Here is a 26,035-nt window from a genome sequence, read left to right on the forward strand (position 1 = left end):
TACAGGTTTATCATGGCTGAGCTGCTCCAGACTGAACGGGCCTATGTCAAAGATCTGGAAACCTGTATTACTTGCTACCTGCGAGAAATGCGCACCGACCCTAATTCTGTGCCTCAAGCTTTACAAGGAAAGGTAAATATGAACATTTTGTTTTAAAAATAATATCTTTATGCGTTACTATATGATATTTAATGAGTCTAAAATATGAAACTGTATGCGAAAATATAAGTAATTTAAACCATTATGGCTGTCGTTTTTGCTGAATGTATTACTTTTTTTTATATGAATACGCCAACGCCAAGCTCCCCATTTTCAAGACAAATTTAACCCGTGTTCTTGTCCGTGAATATGTTAAAGATGGTATTTAAAATAAATTCGCAGGAGGAAATAATATTCGGTAACATTGAGGAGATCCACCGCTTTCACGAGCGAGTGTTCCTACGCGAGCTGGACAAGTATGAAACGATGCCCGAGGACGTTGGGCATTGCTTCGTGACGTGGGCGCGCGAGTTCGACATGTACGTCTCGTACTGCCGCAACAAGCCCGACAGCAACGCCGCCGTCGTGCAGCACGCTGGCGACTACTTTGAGAGGTACTAAACACACTATCGCTGTCTCAAAAACTCGAATCACAATGCCAAACCCTTAGTGTTTGCTTCAAACATCGCACACAATCACTGCATTCCCACTTCCCCATGCCGTGCCTGTTTGAAGAACTTCCTTTTGATTTGTGGAAAAAATCCGACAAACATCCAAGCCAGTTGTTATTTGCCATTTTTAGTAGTTAAAAAATCAGTCGATGCAAATTTACCACCATTTTAAGTTTGGCAGCCGCGACTGATTGCGTACTGGGTCATAATATCGTCACTACTTTAAAAGAACTTGTATCTTCGTCTGTCAATGAAAATAAAATTGTAGTAAGTATGTATGAAATGCATATAGACTTACTGCGTTTTAACTTTGAGGAACAGCGTGAGATACGATATTTTTTTAAAGTAGTGACGATATGTTTTACGGGCTTTATGGCCAAACATTAACTATTGTCTACCAGTGATACCGGGTAATGTCCGTGGATTAGTAGTACGACAATCACCTATCAATTAGAGGCAGCAATTTATCACTTTACACAGTCATATTTTACTGTAATTAATCATTTTATATGTATTTTACACTGAATTGTACTGTTTTATCCGATCAGGGTACAGCGTAAGAAGAAACTGGAACATCCTTTAGCTGCATACCTAATCAAACCAGTGCAAAGAATCACAAAGTATCAACTGTTACTCAAAGACCTTCAGGCTTGCTGCGCAGAAGGACAAGGAGAAATTAAGGTAAATATGGTTTTACTTGCAGCCCAGTCATTGTACACAGTAGAAAATATTTTTTTAATGATTTAGCAAGTCGGTAGAAATCGACTTTTATGTTCAGATGCGCACCCCTGACTAAAATAGAAATAGGGTCTTAAAAAAATAACGCTGTTTCTTACAAATCTGGACTTTTCAGGGTCATTCTTCTAAAAATCATTTGCATTATCTATTGTATGATAGTAGTAATTCCGCCAATATACAGTGTGATTATTATTCACATTGTATAGTCAATGAGGGCTGCTAGCAGTTCTCGTGCTGCTACGCGAAAACGGTCTTAGAATACCTTCCCTAGCTCTTTAACGATAAGGCCCGCCTGTTTACCTCTTACTGTGTAATATGTGCAATAAAGTGAAGTTGTATTGCATTGTAGATAATGTAATTTTATTGCTTCCAACATGTCGTAATGATACCTTAAATACTGCGTTATGTTATGCGCTCCTAATTCGTAGCGGCAGAAAATAGGGAACTGCATCCCTATAGATACGACACGATATCTGAATCTCACTTCTATGCTAATGTGTTCAACAACTTGTGTCAGTTTCTTACTGAATTAAGTAGGATGAGAAAAGCACGCTAAACATTTCTTTATTCACAAATTCACTATCGTAACACTAGCTTATCGCTACTTTAAAAAACCTGTTGTAATGTAATGATCCATGACGACGCGCAAATTTGTCAAATTTAAACTTTAATTGCATGCCATTACGTGTTAGAGCAAGCGTCTTAGTGAATTAACTGATTTACGTATATCCGTTTTAAAATCTATTAGTGTTTTACCAGGACGTACTCTTATCGCTATTCCATGCGCTGCTAGGTATTTTGTTATCATTATCAGCACAAGACGCTCATTCTGCGATAAGATTAAGATTACTTCAGTTAGCATCTGGCATGACAGCGCCCTAGAACAATGTTCTAATACAAGTAACAGATTAGCCTGTGTTGTTTGAGTTTGTTTTTTCTTTAGTAAAAGGTTTGTTAATCTTAGAGATATATGGTACTCTTATAATCTTTAAAACCATCACAAGTTATAAATAAACAATTTTAAAAGTTGTCTTTATGAACAGCTTGTTATAAAATTTTCTTATACAAAATGATATACATACTTCACTATTATTATAATTCATTGATTATTTATCATTAAAATCAAAAATAAACTCTTATTATTGGTACTAGCACATATTTACTGATGTGCTGCTTCTAATGAGCCTTCGAGAATCATAATGTCATAAAGCCATTACGCATTATCAGTCTGAGGTACTTGTTTTTGTTTCTACTAAAATAGATGCCATAGCAAGTAGTTGAATCCGTGGCAGATTAAATTGTTGGTTCGAAGTCATTAACGGCGTAGACAAATTTGTATAACATTTTTCCTCCTGACTCACACGTACGCGGTATGAACATTTGCTGTGCAGTTGCTCAGGACTCGGGATGAGTAATGGTGTGTTCCGTCCGGATAGTCTCTATAAATAATATTGATGTGATTTCAATTATAATGTAATGGTGCTCATAAGTGTGGATCATATATATCTAATGATGTTAAAACACATAGTCCGCGGTGTTCGTATCGGGCCTATGCCGTTGAATAACAAGGATAATGTACGTATGCATATAAAAATTACTGAGATGGGTGCATTTGTTTATTTTTTTAAAGAGCTTATTTCAACATTTATTCCGGTTGTTACTAAATTATCTACTTCTTTTTTAAATAAGTGAAAATTCTGAGTTCGATACAGAGAGAGAAATAAAGGCGAAATGTGACATTTATTTTCGCGCTTGCATGTTTAGAATAAAATTTCCTTATAATTCTTACTAACAAACATATCACAAACATATTTATATGAATTGCGCGAATGACTATTAGGAACATTGTGAATATTTGAATTAGTCATAATATAAGCACACTATTATATTTAACCAATCCAAGGAAATATTTTCCTGTTACCTTATATATGGGTTATGGGGACCAAGGTAGGGATTTACTAGTAAATACTATAAGAAGTGACGATTACTTGTGTTAGTTGTCCTTATTATTCGTAGAAATTTATAAGTACTTGTTGGGTTTTTCTGCCTGATATGGCATAATAAACATCATAAAACCACGTATGTTATCTTAAATTATTGTAAATAAATTGTAATGAATATTGGAATAATTTTAAATAATTTTTTTATTGTTTATCAAAATACACTTTTGGCAAACAAGATTTTTGTGTAGTAACTAAAAAGTGCTGAATTGCTGGTTTATATGAGCTTGTTGTTCACAGGACGGGTTGGAAGTCATGCTGTCCGTGCCTAAAAAGGCCAACGATGCCATGCACCTTTCATTATTAGAAGGTTGCGACGTGCCTACAGATAGCCTAGGTGAAGTGGTTCTGCAGGACTCCTTCCATGTCTGGGATCTACGCCAAATCATTAAAAAAGGTCGCGAGAGAAGGGTATTCCTCTTCGATCTTCACCTCCTCCTAGCTAAGGAAGTCAAAGACTCTCATGGAAAAGCCAAATATATTTATAAAACTAAATTTATGGTAAGTTTTATTAATTTCACAATGTAACATTCACATGTCAAGGAAATACCAAATTACAGCCTGGCAAAAAAGAGTAGAAAATAATATGGGCGCCACCGTCTATGTAAATGGTTTTGCATATGGCGACTATTGAGTCACGTTTGTGTTGCTATGATAAAATAAAATAAAAATGTTGTATTTCTACCAAGGATTAATTATATAGGATTTACATACTTCATACTAAGAATCGTACCTCGATTTTTTAGCGCCACCTATTAAATACTATCATCACTGATGATGCCTACAAATGTATTTTTTTTTCAAAATGTGTATTGACGTGATATCATGATTTTAAAATAAAGAAATATGTCATTTGTTCTTATAAGAAATAAAAACACGCAAATTTGGGGAAAATATGATTTTGCCCACTTCCAGGCTGCGCCATCTAGTTTTAAGCCTAAAAAGTCCATACATTTCAAGGGTACGCTTTTTTGTATGGGCTTTGTCAGTCCAGTATTGAATCGTTCTTGATTTCTACTCTATTTTTGTCAAGCTGTAGTATTGTGGTATTGACATTCGAATATGGTCAACATTACAGTATGTACTTTCATTGTAGACTTCTGAACTGGGAGTGACGGAACACATTGAAGGCGACGAGTGCAAGTTCTCAGTGTGGACGGGGCGGGAGCCCATGGCCAGCGACTGTCGCATTGTTCTCAAAGCTACTTCGCTGGAAGTCAAGCAGACGTGGGTGCGACGGCTTAGGGAGGTTATACAGGTAACACTCTTTCCTTGTAGAGTTACCCGCAGCATCGTCCCCAGAATGATTGCAGTATTTCCCCGCTGTACAGCTGTAATCGACCGTTGTGCAATAAAATCACCCGCTCTAACACCTACAGACACTCGGACAAGTGTGTTGGAAACTTCCTTTACCAACTGCTTATTGTCCCAGATTTGTAAGAACCTCTTTTTGACACATGACAGCGTCCACAATACGTAAACTCGCGCAACCTAATGAAATTTTAAATAAAATCCTGTAATAATATTTAAAAAAATCAAGTACTTAAAAACAATATTTCGCTTACTTTAAACATAATCTAGCACATGTTAAATTTTTGCGGATCTTCGTTAGTGAGTATTTTACGATATTAATTTATCACGCAGGATTTACTTATTATGTCATTTATCATTCATTTTTATTTTTAAACTAGTGCCGTGGCAGTCTGTCATTTCGATTCAAATGACATTTCAGTAAGTTGATAGAAATCGTATATTTGTTTAAGCGCCTCCTTGTACATAGGGCCTAATCGATTCATTCCAATTCAAAATTAATCGTTAGATTTGGCAAACGATACGTCTTAGCCACATCGCAACATACTTCAAAACAAATGTGTCAAAAATGTGAACTTATAAATCCGGGACAATAGTGTTTGAGGATTTTTATATCTTTTGGATATTGGATTTGTTAGCCACTTGATTTTCAAAATGTGACGAAATTATATCCCATAAGAAACACAACGAAATCTAAACGAGTCATTCCTAAATGATTACATTTGCTCTCTACCCCGATATAGTTCTAATGGTTAAACAAATAAGTACAGAGTTATCGAGTGGCGCTTATGAGCATGCCAATTAACAGGTTTGTGTAACTTATCTAAAGCACTTGTTTAAAGTATTATTTCAATGTTGTATATTTTGTCCTTAATTAATAATAAACAACTGATTTACATAGTTGGAAGATGTGACATATATTGTATTGTATTAGATATTTATAAACAGGTTTGTTCGTAACAAAATAATTGATGTGTTTAAAGAGAGGCGTCATTATTCTGTATAATACAGTAACTATAGCAATTCGGCTATCCATTAGATAAGGCCCCTTATGCATAAGTATGTAATGAAATGCTTCTTTGGCAAAAGGGTTCCACAAGGAAAGATATAAATTAAATATTGGAAGACAGATACACAGATCAACCTAACCCCAAACTAAGCGGAACTTGTATTACGAGTATTATATCTAAAGATATGTATTACGTACCTATTTTGTGTATGATAAACATCCGTGCCTCAGCAGGAACAATTATTTATAAATGCCCTTAAGTAGAACACCGGATGGTCGTGCCCCATATTCTTCCGCTGTCAAAGGCTTCATGGTATTTTATTTTTATTTTAAAATGAATGAACATTTGTATACAGGCATTTGTTTGTCGCAGGAAACTTACTTCAGTGGAGTGCTGCAGCAGCCGCCGCGCAGTCCCGCGCGAGTGCGGCCCACGAGCTCGCAGCGATCTAGCAGGTCAGTTACATTACCGATTAATACAATACACTTCCTTACAAAACATTACATCATGACATGCTTATCTCATTTACTTTCGGGCATTTTTAACCATGTAGCGATGTTAATTTGTGAGAGCAATACAAATGTAGGGCGAAAAGGGTTTCCTCAGATTTTTCCGTTAACGTTCGTATTTGTCATGCTTTTTCAGTCAGTGTCAGTACATCTTGTACTGACACTGACTGAAATAGCATGGCACGTTCGTACGTTTCCGTAACAATACGAAGGCAAATCTTTTCGCACTACGTCTGTACCACCCATTGTTGGTGTAAATAAGTGTAAATAATCTACTAACAGAACTAGATATGATGTAACCAGCGTTGCAATATACACATACTATTCTCTTTATGTGTTGGATTCCATCCACGACTGCACTAGAACCTTTTTTTAATGACTTTTATCTTTTCAGAGACCTGGAGGATACATTACTGGACGAGACCTTAGATCGCAATTCTCTGGCTTCATTTGGCAGTGGTAACACCACGGATTCTGACAAGGTAAGCTTTCATAATAAATATTAAATTATAGGGGAGAGTCGGATATACTGAACCACTTTTCACTTAAACATGAATATTTTGCTTCTGCAAGTAGTTACCATTACAAATGTAAGTGTATGTTCAAAGGAAAGTTCAGTTTTCAGTACAAAAGTTACATAAAGTTCCACGAAAACCATTTTTTATTTCAGCAATTGATGTTTATAATAATAGAGCATTCTAAAAAAAAAAAATGAAAAATCTTTATTGATAACAATTGTTACATGTCCATATTTTGTTGCATAATATTTATGTCTCTATGTATATGTCATGCGTTTATCATCATTTATAAATTAATCAATCTACCTAATACAACTTTATTGTATTATTACTTACTACATACATATCCAAATCGTTAAAATACAACATTAAATTGTAAGTGGAATGTCAAAAAACTCATCATAATTGTAGAACATCTAAGGGGCATTGTATCCATATAAGTGAAATCGGAAATCTAGAGGTACTATTTAACAGGTGGTACAATATACCCGACTCTTGCCCAATGTCATTTCAGATTTCTTTGTTATTTAAAGGTATTTTTATTAATTTATCATTTCATATGTGTACTTGTGTAGGTGTTCCGTACCTTCTTCTGCGTCCATGTGTAATAAGCATAAGAATCCTTCTCATACATACTTATGGGACATCATCAGAGACTCTTTTCAGAGGAGAGTTTTCCATGTATCTGCATTATCTTCTTGACTGCTCGATATGACTTCTGCCTGTGTTCTGAGCACTAGTAGATTATGTCACAAGGCATCAAAATCGTTACGGAGAGTGGGTTCATTAAATCGTGTGCGTTGTGTGGGTGCTAGGTAATTCGATGTTGATACAACGGTGAATGACGCTATTAACATTAATTTTAACTTGAATGATGATATTTATTTTTCGTCCATTGATGATGAAAATGATGACTCATAGAAAAAGTATTGTATACAATAGTGATATAATTAAGCTTTTCACTCTCGTACCGTACTATTAGGCCACTCAGCAAGCTTTGTGGCCTAAACATGGTACTTGACTGAAAAGCTTTGTATTATATCACGATTGTATAAAATACTATTATACATTATTGCATAATAACCTAACCACAAAATTAAAATTTAAAAAAAAACTTCCTACATAGTGGACAGATTTTCATGAAACATAGCTAAGAACACTCCCGACTAATTTAGCTTTCAAACAAAAAAAACTAAATCTAAATCGTTTCAGCCGTTCGGGAGCTACGATGCCACAGACAGACACACAGACAGACCGACAGACAAACATACAGTCAGACACGTCAAACTTATAATACCCCGTCGTTTTGCGTCGGGGGTTAAAAAACAAACTTACTGCGCTAAAGGGAACTTAATGCCACGACGCCATGAGGCATTCTCTACCAGTCAACCTGAAAGCAAAGCAGAAAATATTATAGGCGGTGCATTGTAAACCAAAGCATTGTAAATGTACACAGTGTAACATGAGGAAACCGAATAATATAAACAGCGTATTCCTGATCTCATTTCAAAAGTAAAATGTCACATAATTTTTTTTATATTTCGCCTGGTTGGAGAGTTATGTCAGAGTTATAATACCATTTAATAAAAATAAACATCTTATTATTTCTTAGTAGAAAATGCTTTTTTGATGACGATGATGCCATTATGGGGCATAATCTAACTATCCTCATTAGTAGATATCACACCGAGACAAGTAACAGATTGCAAAAACTAGGTTTTACGAAAAAATAAGAAAATGTATTATTTTATTTTAGGTGTCAGTTTTACGAATGACATCTAATTTTTTAATGAAAGTCCAGGCATAAATCTACATTTCCTTTTTTGCAGAAATTTACTTAAACTAATATCACATTTTAAAATGATATTTGACCTCAGAAATGCGTGGTTATAATTTTTCTTCCTCGCGTTACACCGCTTATAATTCGATCATTGCCTAACTACTCATTTATAAAGTCTCATGCGTTTGGCACAAAATATGGAAGGGCAGAACAGAATATAAATAGATAGGGTCAATCCCTAAATATATTATTACTAGCTTTTGCCCGCGGCTTCGCTCGCATTAGAAAGAGACAAAAAAGTAGCCTATGTCACTCTCCATCCCTTCAACTATCTCCACCTAAAAAATCACGTCAATTCGTCGCTCCGTTTTGCCGTGAAAGACGGACAAACAAACAGACACACACACTTTCCCATTTATAATATTAGTATGGATTAGCAATGCTTACGCCGTGGCTTGCGTGGGCGACGGCGATGCGACGCATACAAAATCAAACCTTATCGATATGGAAGTATGAGATGCGACGGCGACGTCGCGTCGCCCACGCAAGACACGGCGTTACTGTTTTCATACAAAAGTGACTCAGTAAAAACTGAATATCGATGCAAATTGGTTTACATAGACGTTGGCGCTCCTATTAATTTCTACTCTTTTTCGCCAAGCTGATATTGCATTTTTTGCGGTGTACCTTTTTGCAAATTGTAAAAAAAATCAGAAGTAGTACGTAGTCTTGGCGGCCAGTGCTTAACCAATTTTTTTTTTATACTTTTGTCGGCGAATTAACGCGTACGTACTATGTAGTATTTGGGCCCATTTTTACAGAACTGCGGTTCACAACAAAATTCTTACTTATACACGTTTTAAACGTTAGGTTAATTCTTAGGTAACCGGGACAAGACGAACGTAATTAAAAGTAACTTTAAGGGTATGCCACTACCTCCCTCTCGCTGGGATAGGAGCTTTAGAAAGGCAAGCCTTACACGTCGTGCGTAACTGCATTCATTCCGGCTGATGATTATTATGTAACAAATGTTATTTTATTAATATTTGATGTAAATATATGTATAGGTTAAGTTATCTATAGGTAAAGTTCACACACAATGTATATTGTTATATTGAAATAAATAAATTGAAATTCATTCCGGCAACCAAACTAAGGGTATGCATCTGCAGACACTTATGTTTAAATTGAATAACATTACCAATAGGCAACTTGACTGTAGTTAAAATAAAATATTTTATACCATGTACGAAATAAAGCAACAGATAATTATAAGAAAAACATGGACAGAAGTTATTTTTAAATCCAATTTCTATCTAATAAGTCAGGTAGAAATATATAAAGTAACTGAGTTGACCGTGACGTCACTCAATTCGATTTCATATAAATTCCATATTAGCAAGTCGTTCAAATTCGTTTTGACAGTTCTTAAAAAGAAGCTGATTTGATTAGGAGGCAAGTAGCCTATTCTTACCGTTTCATTCTGGACTCTGACTTAAAGCAGAGTGATGATAAACTTTACAAAATCGTGCTTCGCCATCCCACGCTGTGTCTCAGCTCGCTGACGTAATTCAAAATGCGTGGTCCTAATTATCGTCATGGTTATAACATATTCTCAAATAAACACAGACCATAAAATATAGAGCAATGTGTGGTACACACATAATCAAATGGACAACCGGTTGCCTAATGATAACTTATAACTTTCTTTCACTGGCATAATTAATGGAAGGTTTTTTTAAATTGAAATATGTACGTTATAGACTGAAGATCAACCCTCCCCACTCCTCCCTCAACTGTGCGTCACACCCTCTACCTCCCTTAAAGTCAAAATGCGGTTTTTCTCGATTCTGACAAAATGCCCCTGAAGACTAAAAAGCGCGTAGGAACGAAGTAACTTAATAAAGACGACAAATCATTCATTAACACTTTGGTTCTAGCACTTATAGTTTACGCGTGATCCGTCAACGCGAAACCTATAAGTGCTAGAACAAAAGTGTCAATGAACGATTTGTAAATGAAATGAATGAAATATTTATTTTCCAAGTAGGCATATTACAATGCGCTTATGAACGTCAAATAAAACAACCCTACGCCTCAGCCTCGAGAAGATTTCAGTCCCCCCTCAGTTGGAGGAGGGTATCCACTATGGGACCGGCAAGAAACTCGGCGGGCCACTTCTTTTCAAAACATTACATCTTATAATTAACATGCATTAAAAAAACAAGATACAATTTAATAAGCAAAAGTATTCATAAAAAAAAATATTAACACAAGAAATTATACTAAGTAAAAAGCTATTATGATTATTAATCAGAGATGTTAGAGATGTATAGAGTCTCTAAGTGTCAAAGTACATCTAAAAAATTATACATGAAGAAAAAAAAAACGAATAACTAAAATAACTTTAGAGTTGTAAAATATTCTTGTTGTCTTAAGCAAAGAAAATATATATATATATATACTTAATTTACTTTTTTTCCTTGGAGATGTATATGGTCTCCAAGAGTCAGAAAGAAAATAAACAAGCAAGGACCGAACAGAGTGCCTCAATGTAATAAATTTATCAAGGATTACTTTTTCCTACACGCTTTTTCTGTATCTACAACGGTTTTGTCAGAAATCGCGAAAAACCGCATTTTCGGCTATTTAAGGGGGGGAAGAGGGGTGACGCAGAGGGGGGAGGGATGGGGAGGGTTGATGAAAAATAACTTCGGCCTGTAATGTACATATCCCAATCAAAAAAAAATCTTCCATTAATTATGCCAACATTTTCATACATAACTTTCCAGAAGCAACGGACTATAAGGCTTTGACTGGTTATCGACACAAGTGGTTGATTGAATTATTGTTTATTATTTTTATGATGTATTTTATGTGTACTGTACACATAAAATACAACATACAATAAACCTTTTTCCTAATTTTTAATTATTATACTGTTCCTCAAATCTAGACTATCTTTGCCTATTCAGACAACAAGAGTACGATAAAAAATGAGATAGAACTAGGTTAACCTCCACGTAGTAGGTGGTCACAAATCCGAGCGTGGGATTTTTAATGTGTTATTTTAAATGTCATGATCCCTTTTTCTATAATCAAATTTGACAGGCCGCATACGAGGGTTAAGTATATTTTAACTTATATTCATACGGCAAATGCATTCAGAATTCCCACAAAAGGTATACAATGAATAATACAAAACATATACGTACTACGTAAACATTCAGACGCTATCCAAACGACGGTCGACGACACGGCTACTCGTTCTACTTGTCAAGTTCCTAATTAGTTGACGAGAGTACCTATTATACGCTGTGGGTCTGAGGCAGGTACTTGATATATTTTTATGCTCTGAACGGCCACGATGTCAAAACCTCTTAAGTCGTCGCCGCCGGTTGACGTTCCAATAACGTTCGAAATCCGTTTCGCATGCTTTGAGACAAATTCATTATTTATACCCAAGCCGTCGGCGTGTGACAGGCCTCTTGGGATGTGATTTACACAGAATTCCTTAAGTAGGTACTTTCCACGGAAGTCTCGATGTTTATCACAAGGATATTTTATGAACACGAATTATGATGTTCCTTTTCTAGGTCGCCTAAGCTCGATGGTTTTCACATTATCCGATCTGATATCGGATGTAGAAAGAATGTCAAAGGCAAATTTAATATAATATAGAATATTGGTCCTACATCCGATATCGGATCGTATAATGTGAAAACGTGGTAGTAATTTCAAAAGTTTTGTAGTCAAAAATAATAAAGAAGTAAAAAATAAGACTTTTCTATAAAAACAGTGACTATTTAATATTCATATATTATGCATAATTTAAGTTTAGAACGCCACTGGTTCACTGGATCCCCAGATCACCTTCTTGTTGCTAATTCAAAAATCAATGCACGGAGCTCGGAGGTTGCGATCGAGCTACGACTCCGGTAAATCGTATCAAAAGTGAATATTTAGATAGCACGTATAAAAGCGATTCTGAGTTTCAACGAAGACTGTTAAGGTAAACAATTCTATCCATGAACTTAACGTAGATCATCATTCTTAGTCACACTAATATGGAAGAGCGATAGAGAGAGATAACTATGATACGCTACGGAGCGTGAACAATTGGCCACTTGTCTACACGCCTAGAGCCAGGAATTGTCCATGTGTTAATAGTGCTGTATGATGGGTTTTATTTTATCTCTCGTCCGTTTCATTATTTCGTAAAAAAATATCAGAAAAAAACTATACATAGGCAAGTTGATCTAAAGACTAAATTGTGGACATTGCACAGCACGTTTCCTTTTACCGCTCTACGGGCCTAACAACCCAAAAAATTGTGCATTTTACCCACAACTATTTATTACATTTCATATTACTGACATACTCTTAACACATATGATCGTTATGTAGTATCAAAGACATAATGTAACTCCGTATAGACAGATAAAGTCTAAGAAAAAAACGTACCTCAGAACCATATAGAAAAAGGTACGGTGGCCTAGATGGCGTTACACCTTGGGGGACGCTCGGCTAGATGGCGTTAATATTAATATTCAACAATATTAACTCATATCAAGCTAAGAAGATGGGCCAAATTCTTAAAATTGAGGTTCAAAAGTTTTAAGCCTGTGTCGAGAGATGGCGGTCTATGCACTGTGATTACACATTTTACTTTGACAGTAACTCTCTATAATACTCGATCCTCTTTGGTAGTATGTATTGAGTTATCAGGATTCGCGCTCCAAAGGGGCGGATCTTTTATGTGACGCAGCTTCAAATGCAATAACTGGGGAGGCAGCGTTATTAAAGCAGTAATTCGCACGTCACGTATGCGTATACCTATTGAAAAAAAGGTTACATAAATACTATTTTACAGGGAGCCCGAAATCTACAGAGTCGTTAAGTAATTTTGGTCTTTGATATGTTTGAATATTTCTATATCTCAAACTGACAATTACTTAAAATAGTATTAATATAAAAATAAAATCATATAATCCGCAATCCCACCCACTCCATATCCAAAGGCTCAACATAGACAACTAAAAGTGGTTAAAGTATCACCGATCTAATCTGCCACACTCGAGTTAGTACAAAAATCCCCCTTGGGCTCCCAGACTACAATGCGTTTGCCGCACACCCATTCTGTAGGGAAGAGATAATGCGCTTACCGATGCGTCCGCTTTTGTACATATTGGAGAAACCCCAAGATGACGGATTAGATAGTTAGTTTTATTGGACATTTGCCGCAAATCGACAATGACGGGTATGTCCCGATATCATGGCATCGCTTTTCCATTCCGACAATATATGACAGATAGCTAATTCGTTAACAAACATTCTAATAATAGGCTAGTTTCCTATTCTTAAAATAAAATATTTTATACAGTGCACGAAATAAAGCACCACATAATTAGAAGGTAAATAGGGATAGTAGTTATGTTTAAACATAATTTCTATTTAATAAGTCAAAAAGAAAGATATAAAGTAAATGAATTGACTGTGACGTCACTCCTCAGTATTTCATAGTAATTCCATATTAGCAAATCGTTTTGACAGTTCTTAAAAGGAAGCTGATTTGACTACTAGGAAACTAGCCTATTTTCATAAAAATATTGTGGTTTGGAGAGAAAAAGCGGGCTAGAGTTAGCCGAATTTGTCTCTTTCAGTTATTATGGTATGCCTCATGTCATGAGACTCATGAGTGTACTACAGGATGACATAAGGATAAATGTAGATCTTGCTTACAACCTTACGATTTTCGTCGGTCATTATACTATCTAAATTATTTTTTTTATCCGACTTTGACTAATTGAGTTTGACGAATTAAATAATCTCGTGCTTTAGTGCGTTTTCACATTATCCGATCCGATATCGGATGTTGAACCGATATCCCATACATTACAGGCGTCATCTTGATTTTTTCTATTTAAATCCTTCCGACATCCGATATCGGATTGGATAATGTGAAAACGGCCTTAAGTTCAACAGTCACCCTTTTTTTGTCTAGAAGTGATTGGTTTAGTAGTTTCAGAGTAAATAAGCTACTTAACACCGATAAAGAAACACGTAAAGTTCCCGTATTTGAACTTCGAAAATAATATTCAATTCAATTCAATTTATTGCATAAAATTAACACTGACAGTTAAACTTTACGTGCTAATTAGTTTTGTATTTCTTAGGATCTAACATGCAATATACAATATCAAGTACAGTGAAGTGAAACAGTTCATTGTTCATTAATGAAATAAATATTAAATTAAATTTAGATAGAACACATTACATTAGGTACATTCAAATTTAGATGTCATTTACATTAAACAGGTTGTGAGAAAAAATTGATCATTGATATAAATGTGAGGGAAGTGAAATAAATTTATTAAATTCATAGCAATACAATATCGTTCGGAAAAGTCAAAATGTTCAAATAAAAATAATTGAGAAACATATAAAATAAAAGCAAAAGTTAATTCAAATATGTGCAGTTAGTAGATAATGTTGGTCGTCAACAACAAAGTCGATCAAAGGCTAGTTGGTCGTTGGCTCATTACACACTGCAGATTCAGTCTTAATTAACGAACGCCCGCAATTCATCCCTGCGCTATAGAGCAGAGTTCATTCCCTCGCCTCAAAGAGAGTTCCAATTCCAAGTGGGGAATAAAATAAATCATTTTATGAATATACTTTAGACGTATTTTCTTTTTGCCAGTGAGGGCAGGCTACCAGATCCCTTGATGCTCGAAAACGATCTTAAGAGACTTTCCCTCGATTTGAAATGATTGATAATTGGCATCTCAAGTCAGTTAACAGCATTTTATGAACATAAAGGTGTTGTTTAAATATACTAATATTTTAAATCAAAAACTACGTATTTATATCAAATGATCTGTCCATAGATCACATCATGTATACTCGTATATGATAAATAAATAGATATACATGTGGCAAAGTTGTTGTTTAACTGCTCTTGGCATTATTTATATCCGAGCTGGCGAAAGATTCCAGTATACTCGTAGATCTGCGAGCCTAGCGAGTAAATTTTGCCTCCGAGTGAAACATATTTTTCAGTACAGATGTTGTTTTTTTCACGCACTAGTGCGAGAAGTGGTTCATTATATGCCAGGTCGAAACTTCGGAGGCTCATCTGTACTGAAAAACGTCGTACGATACACGTGCGAAAAGGAAATTCGTAACTCGTGTCGATTTAAAACACTCCCTTCGGTCGTGTTTTAATTTATCGCCACTCGTTTCGAACTTCCTTTTTTACGCACTTGTATCGTAATGTACTACACTCGGGTGCAAAGAAATCGGACCACCTCAGCATTTTTAACGTTTTCTCAATTTGTGTAAAAACTATAAGCGTGACTGAAATAATTTTAATACCACGTGTTAGATAATTTTCTGCCCTATCAAATGACATCAATATTCAAGGGTGGGGGTGGATATTGAGTAAAATTTGGGCGGGGAATTCAACCCCCTCCAAATGTCTCGTTGAGACATGTACTGACAAGAACTTGCAATTAGGCATAAAACCAGTAATTGTCAATGTGTGTGCATCATTCCTGATTGATACGTCATCTTGAATACTGCTCTCATCGAATTGCCCCGGAAAAACTGAAGAAAAATGGATACCACCGAGGCTGAAGCTGGCCAAGCAGTTGCCCTGTTGCAAAATGGTCTTTGTCAGCGTGAAGTGGCTCGCCAACTCAACCTATCGAAATCATCAGTTCAACGTGTGTACCAGAGGTTCCTCAACGACCACATTCTCTCCAGAAGACCCGGATCAGGCAGACATCGCATCACTTCAGAGAGAGATGACCGATTCATCGTAACATCCTCGCTGCGAAACCGTCGACTGAATGCTGTTCAGCTTCAGCAGAAGCTACGAGACACCCGGAATGTGGTTGTTAGCAGATGGACCATCAGAAGACGACTGCTAGAGAAGGGATTGACAGCTCACAAACCTGCCAATGGCCCAAAGCTCACCCCAGACCACCGAACTGCACGACTTGCCTTCGCTCGGGAACATGAAAATTGGACCGTTCAGCAATGGAGGCCTGTGCTTTTTTCTGACGAGTGCAGGATCACTTTGTTCGGCAACGATGGGCGGACACAAGTCTACTGAAGACCTGGAGAGCGGTTTTCGCAATGCTGCATCGAAGAACGTGTCGCCTATGGAGGAGGATCAATAATGGTCTGGGGAGGAATTTCTTTGGAAGCGAAGACGGAAATCGTTTTCATCACAGGGCCAGGTACCAGGCCAAATCCGGGTGGTTTGACTGCTCGTCGGTACATCGAGGAAATCCTGGATGAACACGTGATCCCATTTGCGGGATACATCGGCGACGAGTTCATCCTGATGCAAGATAACGCTCGACCACGTACACGACACGACACGTACATTACGATACAAGTGCGTAAAAAAGGAAGTTCGAAACGAGAGGCGATAAATTAAAATACGACCGAAGGGAGTGTTTTAAATCGACACGAGTAACGAATTTCCTTTTCGCACGCGTATCGTACGACGTTTTTCAGTGCAAATGGCCCTCCGAAGTTTCGACCTGACATACAATGAACCACTTCTCGCACTAGTGCGTAAAAAAACACCATTTTAACTGAAATTTTTTTTTATTAATTTTTTGCTTTCACGACTTTGATATATTTTAATTAAAAACAGTGTTAAATAATAAATAATGGATTGAAGAACCGAAGTAGATGTATGTCTTGTTATTCGTTGTTGTGTACACGTGTATTTTCCCCTAATTCCATGGTGCTGACGTTCAATTGAACTATATAAGTCAAAACTTGCATTAAATAACAGCAACGCAGTTGCATGACCCCGTGTCCTTGAAAGTAATTTATTTCGTAACTGTCCGCGGCCGCCCGCCGCAACGGAGGCGTTACCGCTTTTTGAGCAAATGCGGCGTTAGCGTATTCCTGCAAGTTGATTGCGCGCGTCCTTCACACCACAGAGACTTCGTCGCGAGCGTGAAACAAATTCGGGAAGTGTAGCTCGATACGGAGGCTGCGTAGTGAGCGAGCCCGCGGTGTTCAGCGAGTAAGGCGGGAGCGGGCGGCGCGCGGCGCCAGTGGCGAAAGCGCCGCACACCGCATCGGACGGAGGCGGCGTCGCATCCGCTTTTAGCCCGCGCGCCCGCGGCCGGCCGTTCGCGCCGCCGCGCGCCGCGCACGTGACCCGCGATGGGAACCACCCCACCACCGGCGGGGCTGGCACATACTAAACAACATAAAAGTCGACGAAAGATATCCTTACCATGGTTTCGACAAAGCTCGGTCAGCGTTCCCCATGCGGCTCTATCGCGACAGCATACCATCGACACTCCGGGATCGTTTCATGCGCGCCTACTCAAAGGCAACCGCCATCGACAGGTGAAAGCAACGCGATGCGTGCACATTGCCGCCTGCACTCAAACGCCTGCGTCTGCGACTGCACTTATTTACTTTCGGTGCATTGAAAACACGCGTTAACTGAATGTTTCATGTCGAGCGGTATCGGTAGCTGCTTAGTAAGCTTAATCTCTTAGCAGCTGTTACATTGACTATCATTTGTCGTCTGAATGTTTTGCTATTTTTATTAAATATTAAAATTTGTTAAACAGCTGTTTGTCGTCTACATTGTATTGTAATCATTATTTTAAGCACATGAACGATTAATATTCATAACATGTTATTGTTTGTATCTGTTGCATTTGTATGAAAGCACTGTTAATTGCCATAATTAGCATAATGCACATCATCTGCTTAATAAATACGTCTAGCTACGAAAAATTGTGTCTTTATTTTACTAACGTAGAATACAATTAATGTGACTTATATTGACCGGGATATAGACCGTGATTACCTTTTTGGTCTATATCCCGGTCAATATAAGTCTAATGAAAATAACCGTGAATCATTCAAAACTCTTACAATTAATGTGTTCCATTGTAAGTATAGGCTCGGACTTTTCTTTAGTGAACAAAATTTGTATTTTATTTGTTGTTAAAACACTCTTTTTTTAATTGGCACAATTATTCGTAAGGAATGGATCTATCTCAGCCATATTACCTACACAATCAATCGACTTTGATTTCTAGTGACTAGCCTACCAATGAATGCTCGTGTTGTACATTGCATGATACGTTGTAGTGAATCTATATTTTTATGATGGGGTAAAATAAATTCAACTTTGACTCTGAGGAAGTTTTTATACGATTATAGAATATATAATATAATATATTCTTTATTTATTTAAATAGGTTTTATGTTGTGGATTAAATTCCAATAGGAAGTCGATACACTCATAAAAGTCATTATCGTTTCTTTTAACACCAAAGTGATCAGTAGTACTAGGAACTACTACTATTCATTTTGTATCGACGGATTTAAAGATCGATTGATTAATACATCGATGGATTAGATTAATAGACGTGTTAAAACACCGTGTATATATTCAGCACCGGTTTGTATCCGTAGTATCTACTATAATAGACTGGTCAGTTTATTGTGAGAGACCCGCAACTATGGTACTCTACTACACTAAACGTGCCTGGGTGGGCACTTTTAGGATACTATATCCTTGCACCAACCTTGCTTTTCTTTTTTGCATGAATATCCCAAAAATGCGTTGACGTGTCACAGTTGAAAGATGACCAGAATAACCTTGGCCTGACAGTGTATGTTTGAACTAGAGATGCTACGATTCGTGGTTGCGGCCGAATACCGAATACCTCTATCATCCGAAACGCGTACAATCAAGCTATTAAATATAGGTGCGGGCAAAGTGCCAAAAATATGTATCCACAACCTGAACGTGTGACCAATTAAGTCGGGTATACATATTTCTGTCACTTTATTCGCATCTATATTTGTGCAATTCCCGAAAAGTTTGTACATTTGGATCACGTCTCTGATTTTGATAAAAATTGGTAGGCTGATAGAGTCCGTGATGCTGAGCAAGATCCACTAGGTTTCCCAAAATGTCCTATGTAATTTTTATTCAGAAACCTTCCTTTTTTGTTACCAGATTTCTATACATTTTCTGTAACAAAAAAGGAAAGTTTCATACAATCAACCTAGGACATTTTGGGAAACCTAGTGGATCTTGCTCAGCATCATGGACTATCAGCCCACCAATTTTTATCCAAATCGGAGACGTGATCCAAATGTACAAACTTATCGGGAATTGCTGATTTAATACCTTTACTGTACAATATGTAATAATTCTCACACCTACACCTCAAAAAACAAAGTCCTCCGATGCTTTATATCTGTGTGTTTGTTTGTATGTTTACGATAGCCACAAAAATACTGAATGGATTTGGTGTGTTTCTTGAGCACCTACAAAAACTTGTACGGAACTTGTGGGAAGGATTTATACACGTAGCTTCATATTTTACAAGAAAACCTTACTTTACCCATGTTTACGCTTCACTCCCCGTACACACACTACTGACGGAAAGTTTAAGACCTAACACAATTTTTTGTTCATGTCAAGAGTATAAAAAATAGTTTTAATGTATTTTTCCTAAAAGATGTAATTCATGTAAAAAATTGGCGACGATGCCATGATATATGATATGGAATAATCGAACTATCCTTATTGATAGATTTTAAAAAGTGACAAGTAACACGGTGCACAAATAGGTTTTATAATTCAAAATAACACTACAGACTATTCAGACTATACCCGCTATTAACATGTATAATGCCCATATTCTAAATACAAGTATTGTTGTATTTACGCTTTTATCCTTTTCACTCTGTGCCACCATTTACAATATTCAATATCTGTTCTCATAACCGGTGTCCGTTGCATTTGATTAGTAAGATCAGTAAGATGTCAGTAAGAAGTAATTACTAAAGCGATAAAATAATAAAAATATAAAGTATAATTTAAATGCTGAAATATTGGTCCATTTAACACTACGAGCAAGTCTCTACAGAAACAGACGAAATACTTAAGACACTGACAGTTATAATGTAATGGTTTTAGCGGTAAAGTATCAAATATAGGTAGTGTTAGCAATTGATTAAACGGCTAATAAAATGCGGTATTTCCGGACCGATACGACTTTCAAGAAAAGAGCGTAGACCCATCTTCCACGCACCTCCAACACTTCTGGTGTTTCTGGTGATGGGCGGCAATGATAGGTTACCATCAGGCGACCTGTTTACTCGTTTGCCTCCTATCGCAAATTCACTAATCAGGGGTTAATACCGAAATAAATAGCAAAATAATTACCAATATCAGAAAAATCCAAAAAACCAATCACAGCTTTATCCGTCCTAAAACCAATGTGATAGACGCGCTCCAGTACGCAAAAAAGCAAAAATGGAGATGGGCAGGCCATGTCGCCAGTATGAAGTCAAATAGATGGGCGAAACAAATAACCATATGGCCAGGACCACCAGGAAAACGTGCTAGCGGCAAACTATACACACGATGGTCGGACGAGATAGTTAAGGTGGCAGGAAAAAACTGGATACAAAAAGCCCAGGACAGATCCAACTGGCTTACTCTGGAGGAGGCCTTCACCCGAGAATGAATTGGGTTCTTGCTAAAAAATGACATTTGATACTATATTTGACATAATTAATTATACATAACCTGAATTATAAATATGCAATAGATTAGAAATTTAATATAATTGTAATAGACGGAATTTAAATGAAATGTAATGAATATAATAATCATTAAGAATTATTGACGTTGTAAGAATGCAAGAAATAAAAGGCTTTTTTATTTTTATTTTATATAAAACCGGTCCACGCACTGAAAACGCCTGGAAAAGCTATTGGTCGATGAAGCACTTGATGAAGGGAGACCTACCTCTGTCACTCAAACGTAGGCTCATGGACATGTGCGTACTTCCAGTTCTCACCTACGGTGCTTAGACTTGGGCTTTGATAAAAGCTCAGCAGTCCAAACTCGGGGTTTTCCAAAGAGCTATGGAGCGCAGCATAGTAGGTGTAAAGTTAAGGGACCGGGTCCGGAACACCACGCTGCGCTCTAAGGCTCAAGTAATAGACGTAGCTCGAAAAGCGGCTAAGCTAAAATGGGATTGGGCTGGCCATGTCTGCCGAATGCCGGATGACTTGTGGGCCAAGATGGTTCGGAATGGGAGCCCCACGAGTCAAACCGGTGATCCGGTAGACCACGTCGGCGATGGCAGGATATCTTGGACTCCTTTTTGAAAGATTGGCCAGATGTTACTCCAAACAGGGGTGAGTGGAAAAAGAGGGGGAGGCTTTTGCCCAGCAGTGGGACATATTAGGCTCTAAATAATAATAATACCCCAGGGCAGCTTGTGGCGAGCTGAATGGGAAGTGGCGTCCCTTGAGTCCCATGCCCGTGAGAGTCGGTCAGGCCCCTCCCTCCGGCTTGCCTTCACTGGCCGGCCGGAGTGAACACTGGGCAGGGGTCGCAAGACTCACCTCCGGCTTGCCTTTTACCGGCCGTCCAGAGTTGGGTGTCAGAGCTATATATCGCAGGGTGGAAGTGAAATATGCATAAGACACGAGTTGGCACAGTGGCTGTTGCGTACAGACTGGGTAGAAAGCGGCGCACACCTCTCCACACCCTGAGCCGCTAACGCTATGTTGTGCCCTTGTCGCTCCGTGCGAGCGACCGTTTTCGGGGACCCATATAGTGTGTTGGCAAGTCACCGCCTGCCTATTTTTTCATGTGTTATATAACATATGATCAAGGCAGATGCCATAGACCTTTCCATAGACCGGTCACTAGTACATTAGCATCTCAACCCAATAGCCCAGATTATTTTGTCTCTTTTTATTGCAATAGTCCTACACTAACCGGGGCTTGTCCTTGGGTGCATTACTATAGTACATACAGGGATAAGTGTCGGTTGGTGTCACATCACCTTTTAGATTAAATTGTCTTAAAGGGCCTCTGCGCTGTTGGCTTCGGCCCCACGCACGCCTTCCAAATGTCCGGGACCCCATGGTCCCGAGATAAACGAAAGACATACAAATAATAATAATAAGCCCGCGGGGACAGCTTGTGGCGAGATGACGGTGAGTGGCGACACGCCGGACCCCTATTCCAGAGGGCACTTCCATCTAGCCCTCGCCTCTGCGCTTGCCTTAACCGGCCGGCCAGAGTGGATTCGCAAGAGGGGGACCTATGCTCCAGGTTGGAAGTGTAAAATGTCATAACGCCGGCGGCCTGCTGAATGGAACACCAGGAACCAAGCTACCGCAGACTCACCTCTCGAAAACCTTTTAGCCACTCTCAAGTGTTGCTCTGATGTTGTCGCACCGTGCGTGCGGCCGGTTTGCAGGGCCCACTCAATGGGTTGGCGAGTCACCGCCTGCCTTTTACAATTGTGAGACTAATTGTCACGGCAGGTGTCCGATAGTCTCCTCCCATAGCTCTTTAACCAGTTCATCCAACTTTCAAAACAATGACCTTAGCTCCCATCGCAATACAAAAGTGCTGCACTGCAATAGTCTTTGCACCTGGCGGGGACCATCTCCGGTTGTATCATATTGTGCGCTCGGGGATGGTATCCGCCACGTGTATCCCTTGCCTTTAGATTAAAATGTCTAAAAGGGCCTTTGTGCTGTTGGCTTCGGCCCCACGCATGCCTCCCAAAGGTCCGGGACCCCATGGTCCCGAGATATGGAAAAGACAGACAAATAATAATAAAACCGGCAGTCATACCATACCTGATTATAGGTCGCCTATACAAACAAACCTGGATCTGTGCTAATCAGATTTAACGTTAATCTATATTACATATATAAACGTGAAAGTCCCGAGTAACTGGTAGATATTCTAAATTTGGACCGTGCATTCGTTATAGTATAATTCATGTATGTTTTATATTGTTTTAAAACTATAATAACAGCCGCAGTAGGTCCATATGAAATGGGAACCTTCGGCCAAATACCAAGTATTTGCCATAATTAATACTCCGGCTACCGAATAGTTGCCGAATAAGTATTCATGGCACCTCTAGTTTGTATTGTACATACGATACCTATTATCTGATACGCAAATGGAAGGCGCGCCTCTACGATCGATCACTTTTTATTAAAATATTACTTTATTGCTATCATGAAAGTTCACCGTTGTGGTGTTGGCTGCTACCTTGTATACAAGAAGTAGTACGTTTTGGTACAAGCTTTTATTGCTGACTGTACTTCTCAATGCACAGCTATCATTAATCAACGAAATAATTCTAAAAACCCTTTACACGCAAAGTTGTTTTATCACAGAAGTTCTATCGCCGCCTCATGTCTCCGTCATCTTATCAGCTCCTCCCGAGTGCCATCCGATTTACGTCCATGGCTACTTTTGGTACCTCGACAGCTTTAATCCGTTATATTGAATGGCGTGGCGACCGTACAGACATGGTTACATAGCTACCTAGATTGTAAGTTAGAAAATTCACGTATAAGGACATTATGACAGAAGTAAAGAGACAACGACTTAATATGGTATGTTGTTTTTATGACTTTTTCATATTTTTCTTTTGCCCACTCTCTATCTAGAGTTGAAGTGCATACTGTGCATAGTTTATGGTCAGTAAAGAAATAAAAAGTTATAATGACGATCAAACAATGTTGTACACAAGCTCCATGTTAGTTTAAAACTTTAAACGCCCATTAAAACTTGAATTGCCCATTTATGTGCCCAAATGTAAGCTTACGTGATATTCCGGCAGCGATGTCGACCAATTGGAACTTTTTGTGTTTATGCTGAAATCCCGGTCGTTATTTTCTTTAACATAAACGAAACATTAAACACTATCTCTATAAACCCTTCGAATGCCTTCTGGTATACGGCATAAGCAGAGTGGACTGTGAATACTGTGATTAACAAACATCTGGGTAATAATTCAGTAGCAAATTTTTTGATAACGCCTTTCTAGGGGAGCGAAATAACCTGCTAACATTTTTTGGCTATTTTGTTCAGGCGAAGTTTTCACAAGGTCTATTATAACACTGCAATTCAAAAAACCAGAGGCTGGTAAAATTTTCCCTCCAGCCTAATTAATATGTTTAGGCTTTATGGACTTTGTGTGTGCTCCTATCCATTATCTACGACTATCTATTGGCTGCAAATCTTATCTTTAATATTGACATATCGCTATATCTATAAATGTATTGCTCTCATGCATCTACTACTATCGAACTACTCAGTATATTGTAAAGTAAACAAATATCAAGTATATGTATTTTATATGTGACTGCTATTAGGACATAGTATATGTGACTGCTACATAATGAATGAAGATAAAATACTTCTCGAGCGTGGGCTTAAGGATTTAACGAAGTTTGTTTTAATGCTTGATTATTAAAGTTACATACCCTATTTTACATAAGGTACAGCGCGTACAGCGTCAGGGGGCAAATATAACAGGTTAATATAACATTTTTTCCATGTTTTACAATGTTTGCATTATTCAATCGAGTGCACATATTATAAACTGTCTATAAATTAATTCCCAACTGCATATTAAAGCCGGTATTGCATTGGGGCAGAGTTGCTCCCTAGCGGAACTAACGTACCTATATTTCGAGGCGTCTCCAGAATGTTTATCGCACATTTTACACGAAAGTTTCGCTATAAGTAAACGAAATCCAGAAAACAAATTAATGTTATACTTACAATCTCGTTAATGGATGAACTCTTGGCAAATGGAGGGAAATGAGAACTTTTATCATGCTGTCACCCAAAGTTTTCATAAACTAACTCGAGTCAGGTCCCATTGCCACAATCAATTTTAGTGGAGATATTTGTTGGATTAGTACTAAGTGATACCTCTAAATCTAGTTCTGTGTTTATACCCAAATAAATGCCATTACCATTATGTATATACAAAGGATCCATAAATACGCATAACATGAATATAAGTTCTCTTTGTTGCACTTGAGAGAACGTAATGAAAATGCTACACCGATGCATTATTTATTAATATTAAGTCCAAACATTTATGGGGCAGGGCAGTCCTATGTCATATTGCAAAACAAGCGGGCGAACAAACAATGAGCGTCAAAGTCGACTTTGCCAGTTAAAAACTGGAACTCGAAGTGCGTAGTATCAGTGAAACATTTTAAAATTAAAAACATTGCAGTTTCGATTTCAGCATTAAAGTGATGCATACAAATTCTAGTATAATATATATTTGAAATGGTCATATCAAATGAAAGCATAGGTCATTTAAACAGCCAAACAGATGATTAGTAATTGTTATGATAATTGATAAGTTGGCACCGGGGCTATTTAATTGTCTAAATAGTTTGGTGTACTGTCGGCAGAAAAAACTTTCTACTAATATAAAAAAATAAAAAGCGAGAAGGAATACTTTTTTTATTATTTTCCTTTTTTATGTGAAAACTACTTTTTACGTCAGAAGGTTGCTTCTGTAAATTATTTTGAGCAAGAAGGCTACTTGCTGGCTTCAGATTCAATGAAACGGACTTCCAAGGTCGCCCATTAAATTTAAAACGAAACCTCAACAAGAATACTATAATAATGATGTCAAAAGTTTTCA

The 26,035-nt window shown here is 37.6% G+C and overlaps 1 protein-coding gene across 1 annotated transcript in view; it reads left to right on the plus strand.

The window, feature by feature from the left end:
• The window catches only part of LOC125241703 (kalirin-like), a 129,160-nt gene that overhangs the window by 41,806 nt on the left and 61,319 nt on the right, over positions 1-26,035 (plus strand). The window contains 7 exon segments of the mRNA XM_048150300.1: positions 6-132; positions 382-593; positions 1,199-1,331; positions 3,629-3,889; positions 4,485-4,646; positions 6,082-6,164; positions 6,613-6,700. Coding sequence (XP_048006257.1) covers positions 6-132; positions 382-593; positions 1,199-1,331; positions 3,629-3,889; positions 4,485-4,646; positions 6,082-6,164; positions 6,613-6,700 — 1,066 coding nt within the window.

The sequence above is a fragment of the Leguminivora glycinivorella genome, chromosome Z (assembly GCF_023078275.1).
Source record: "Leguminivora glycinivorella isolate SPB_JAAS2020 chromosome Z, LegGlyc_1.1, whole genome shotgun sequence".
Classification (NCBI taxonomy): domain Eukaryota; kingdom Metazoa; phylum Arthropoda; class Insecta; order Lepidoptera; family Tortricidae; genus Leguminivora; species Leguminivora glycinivorella.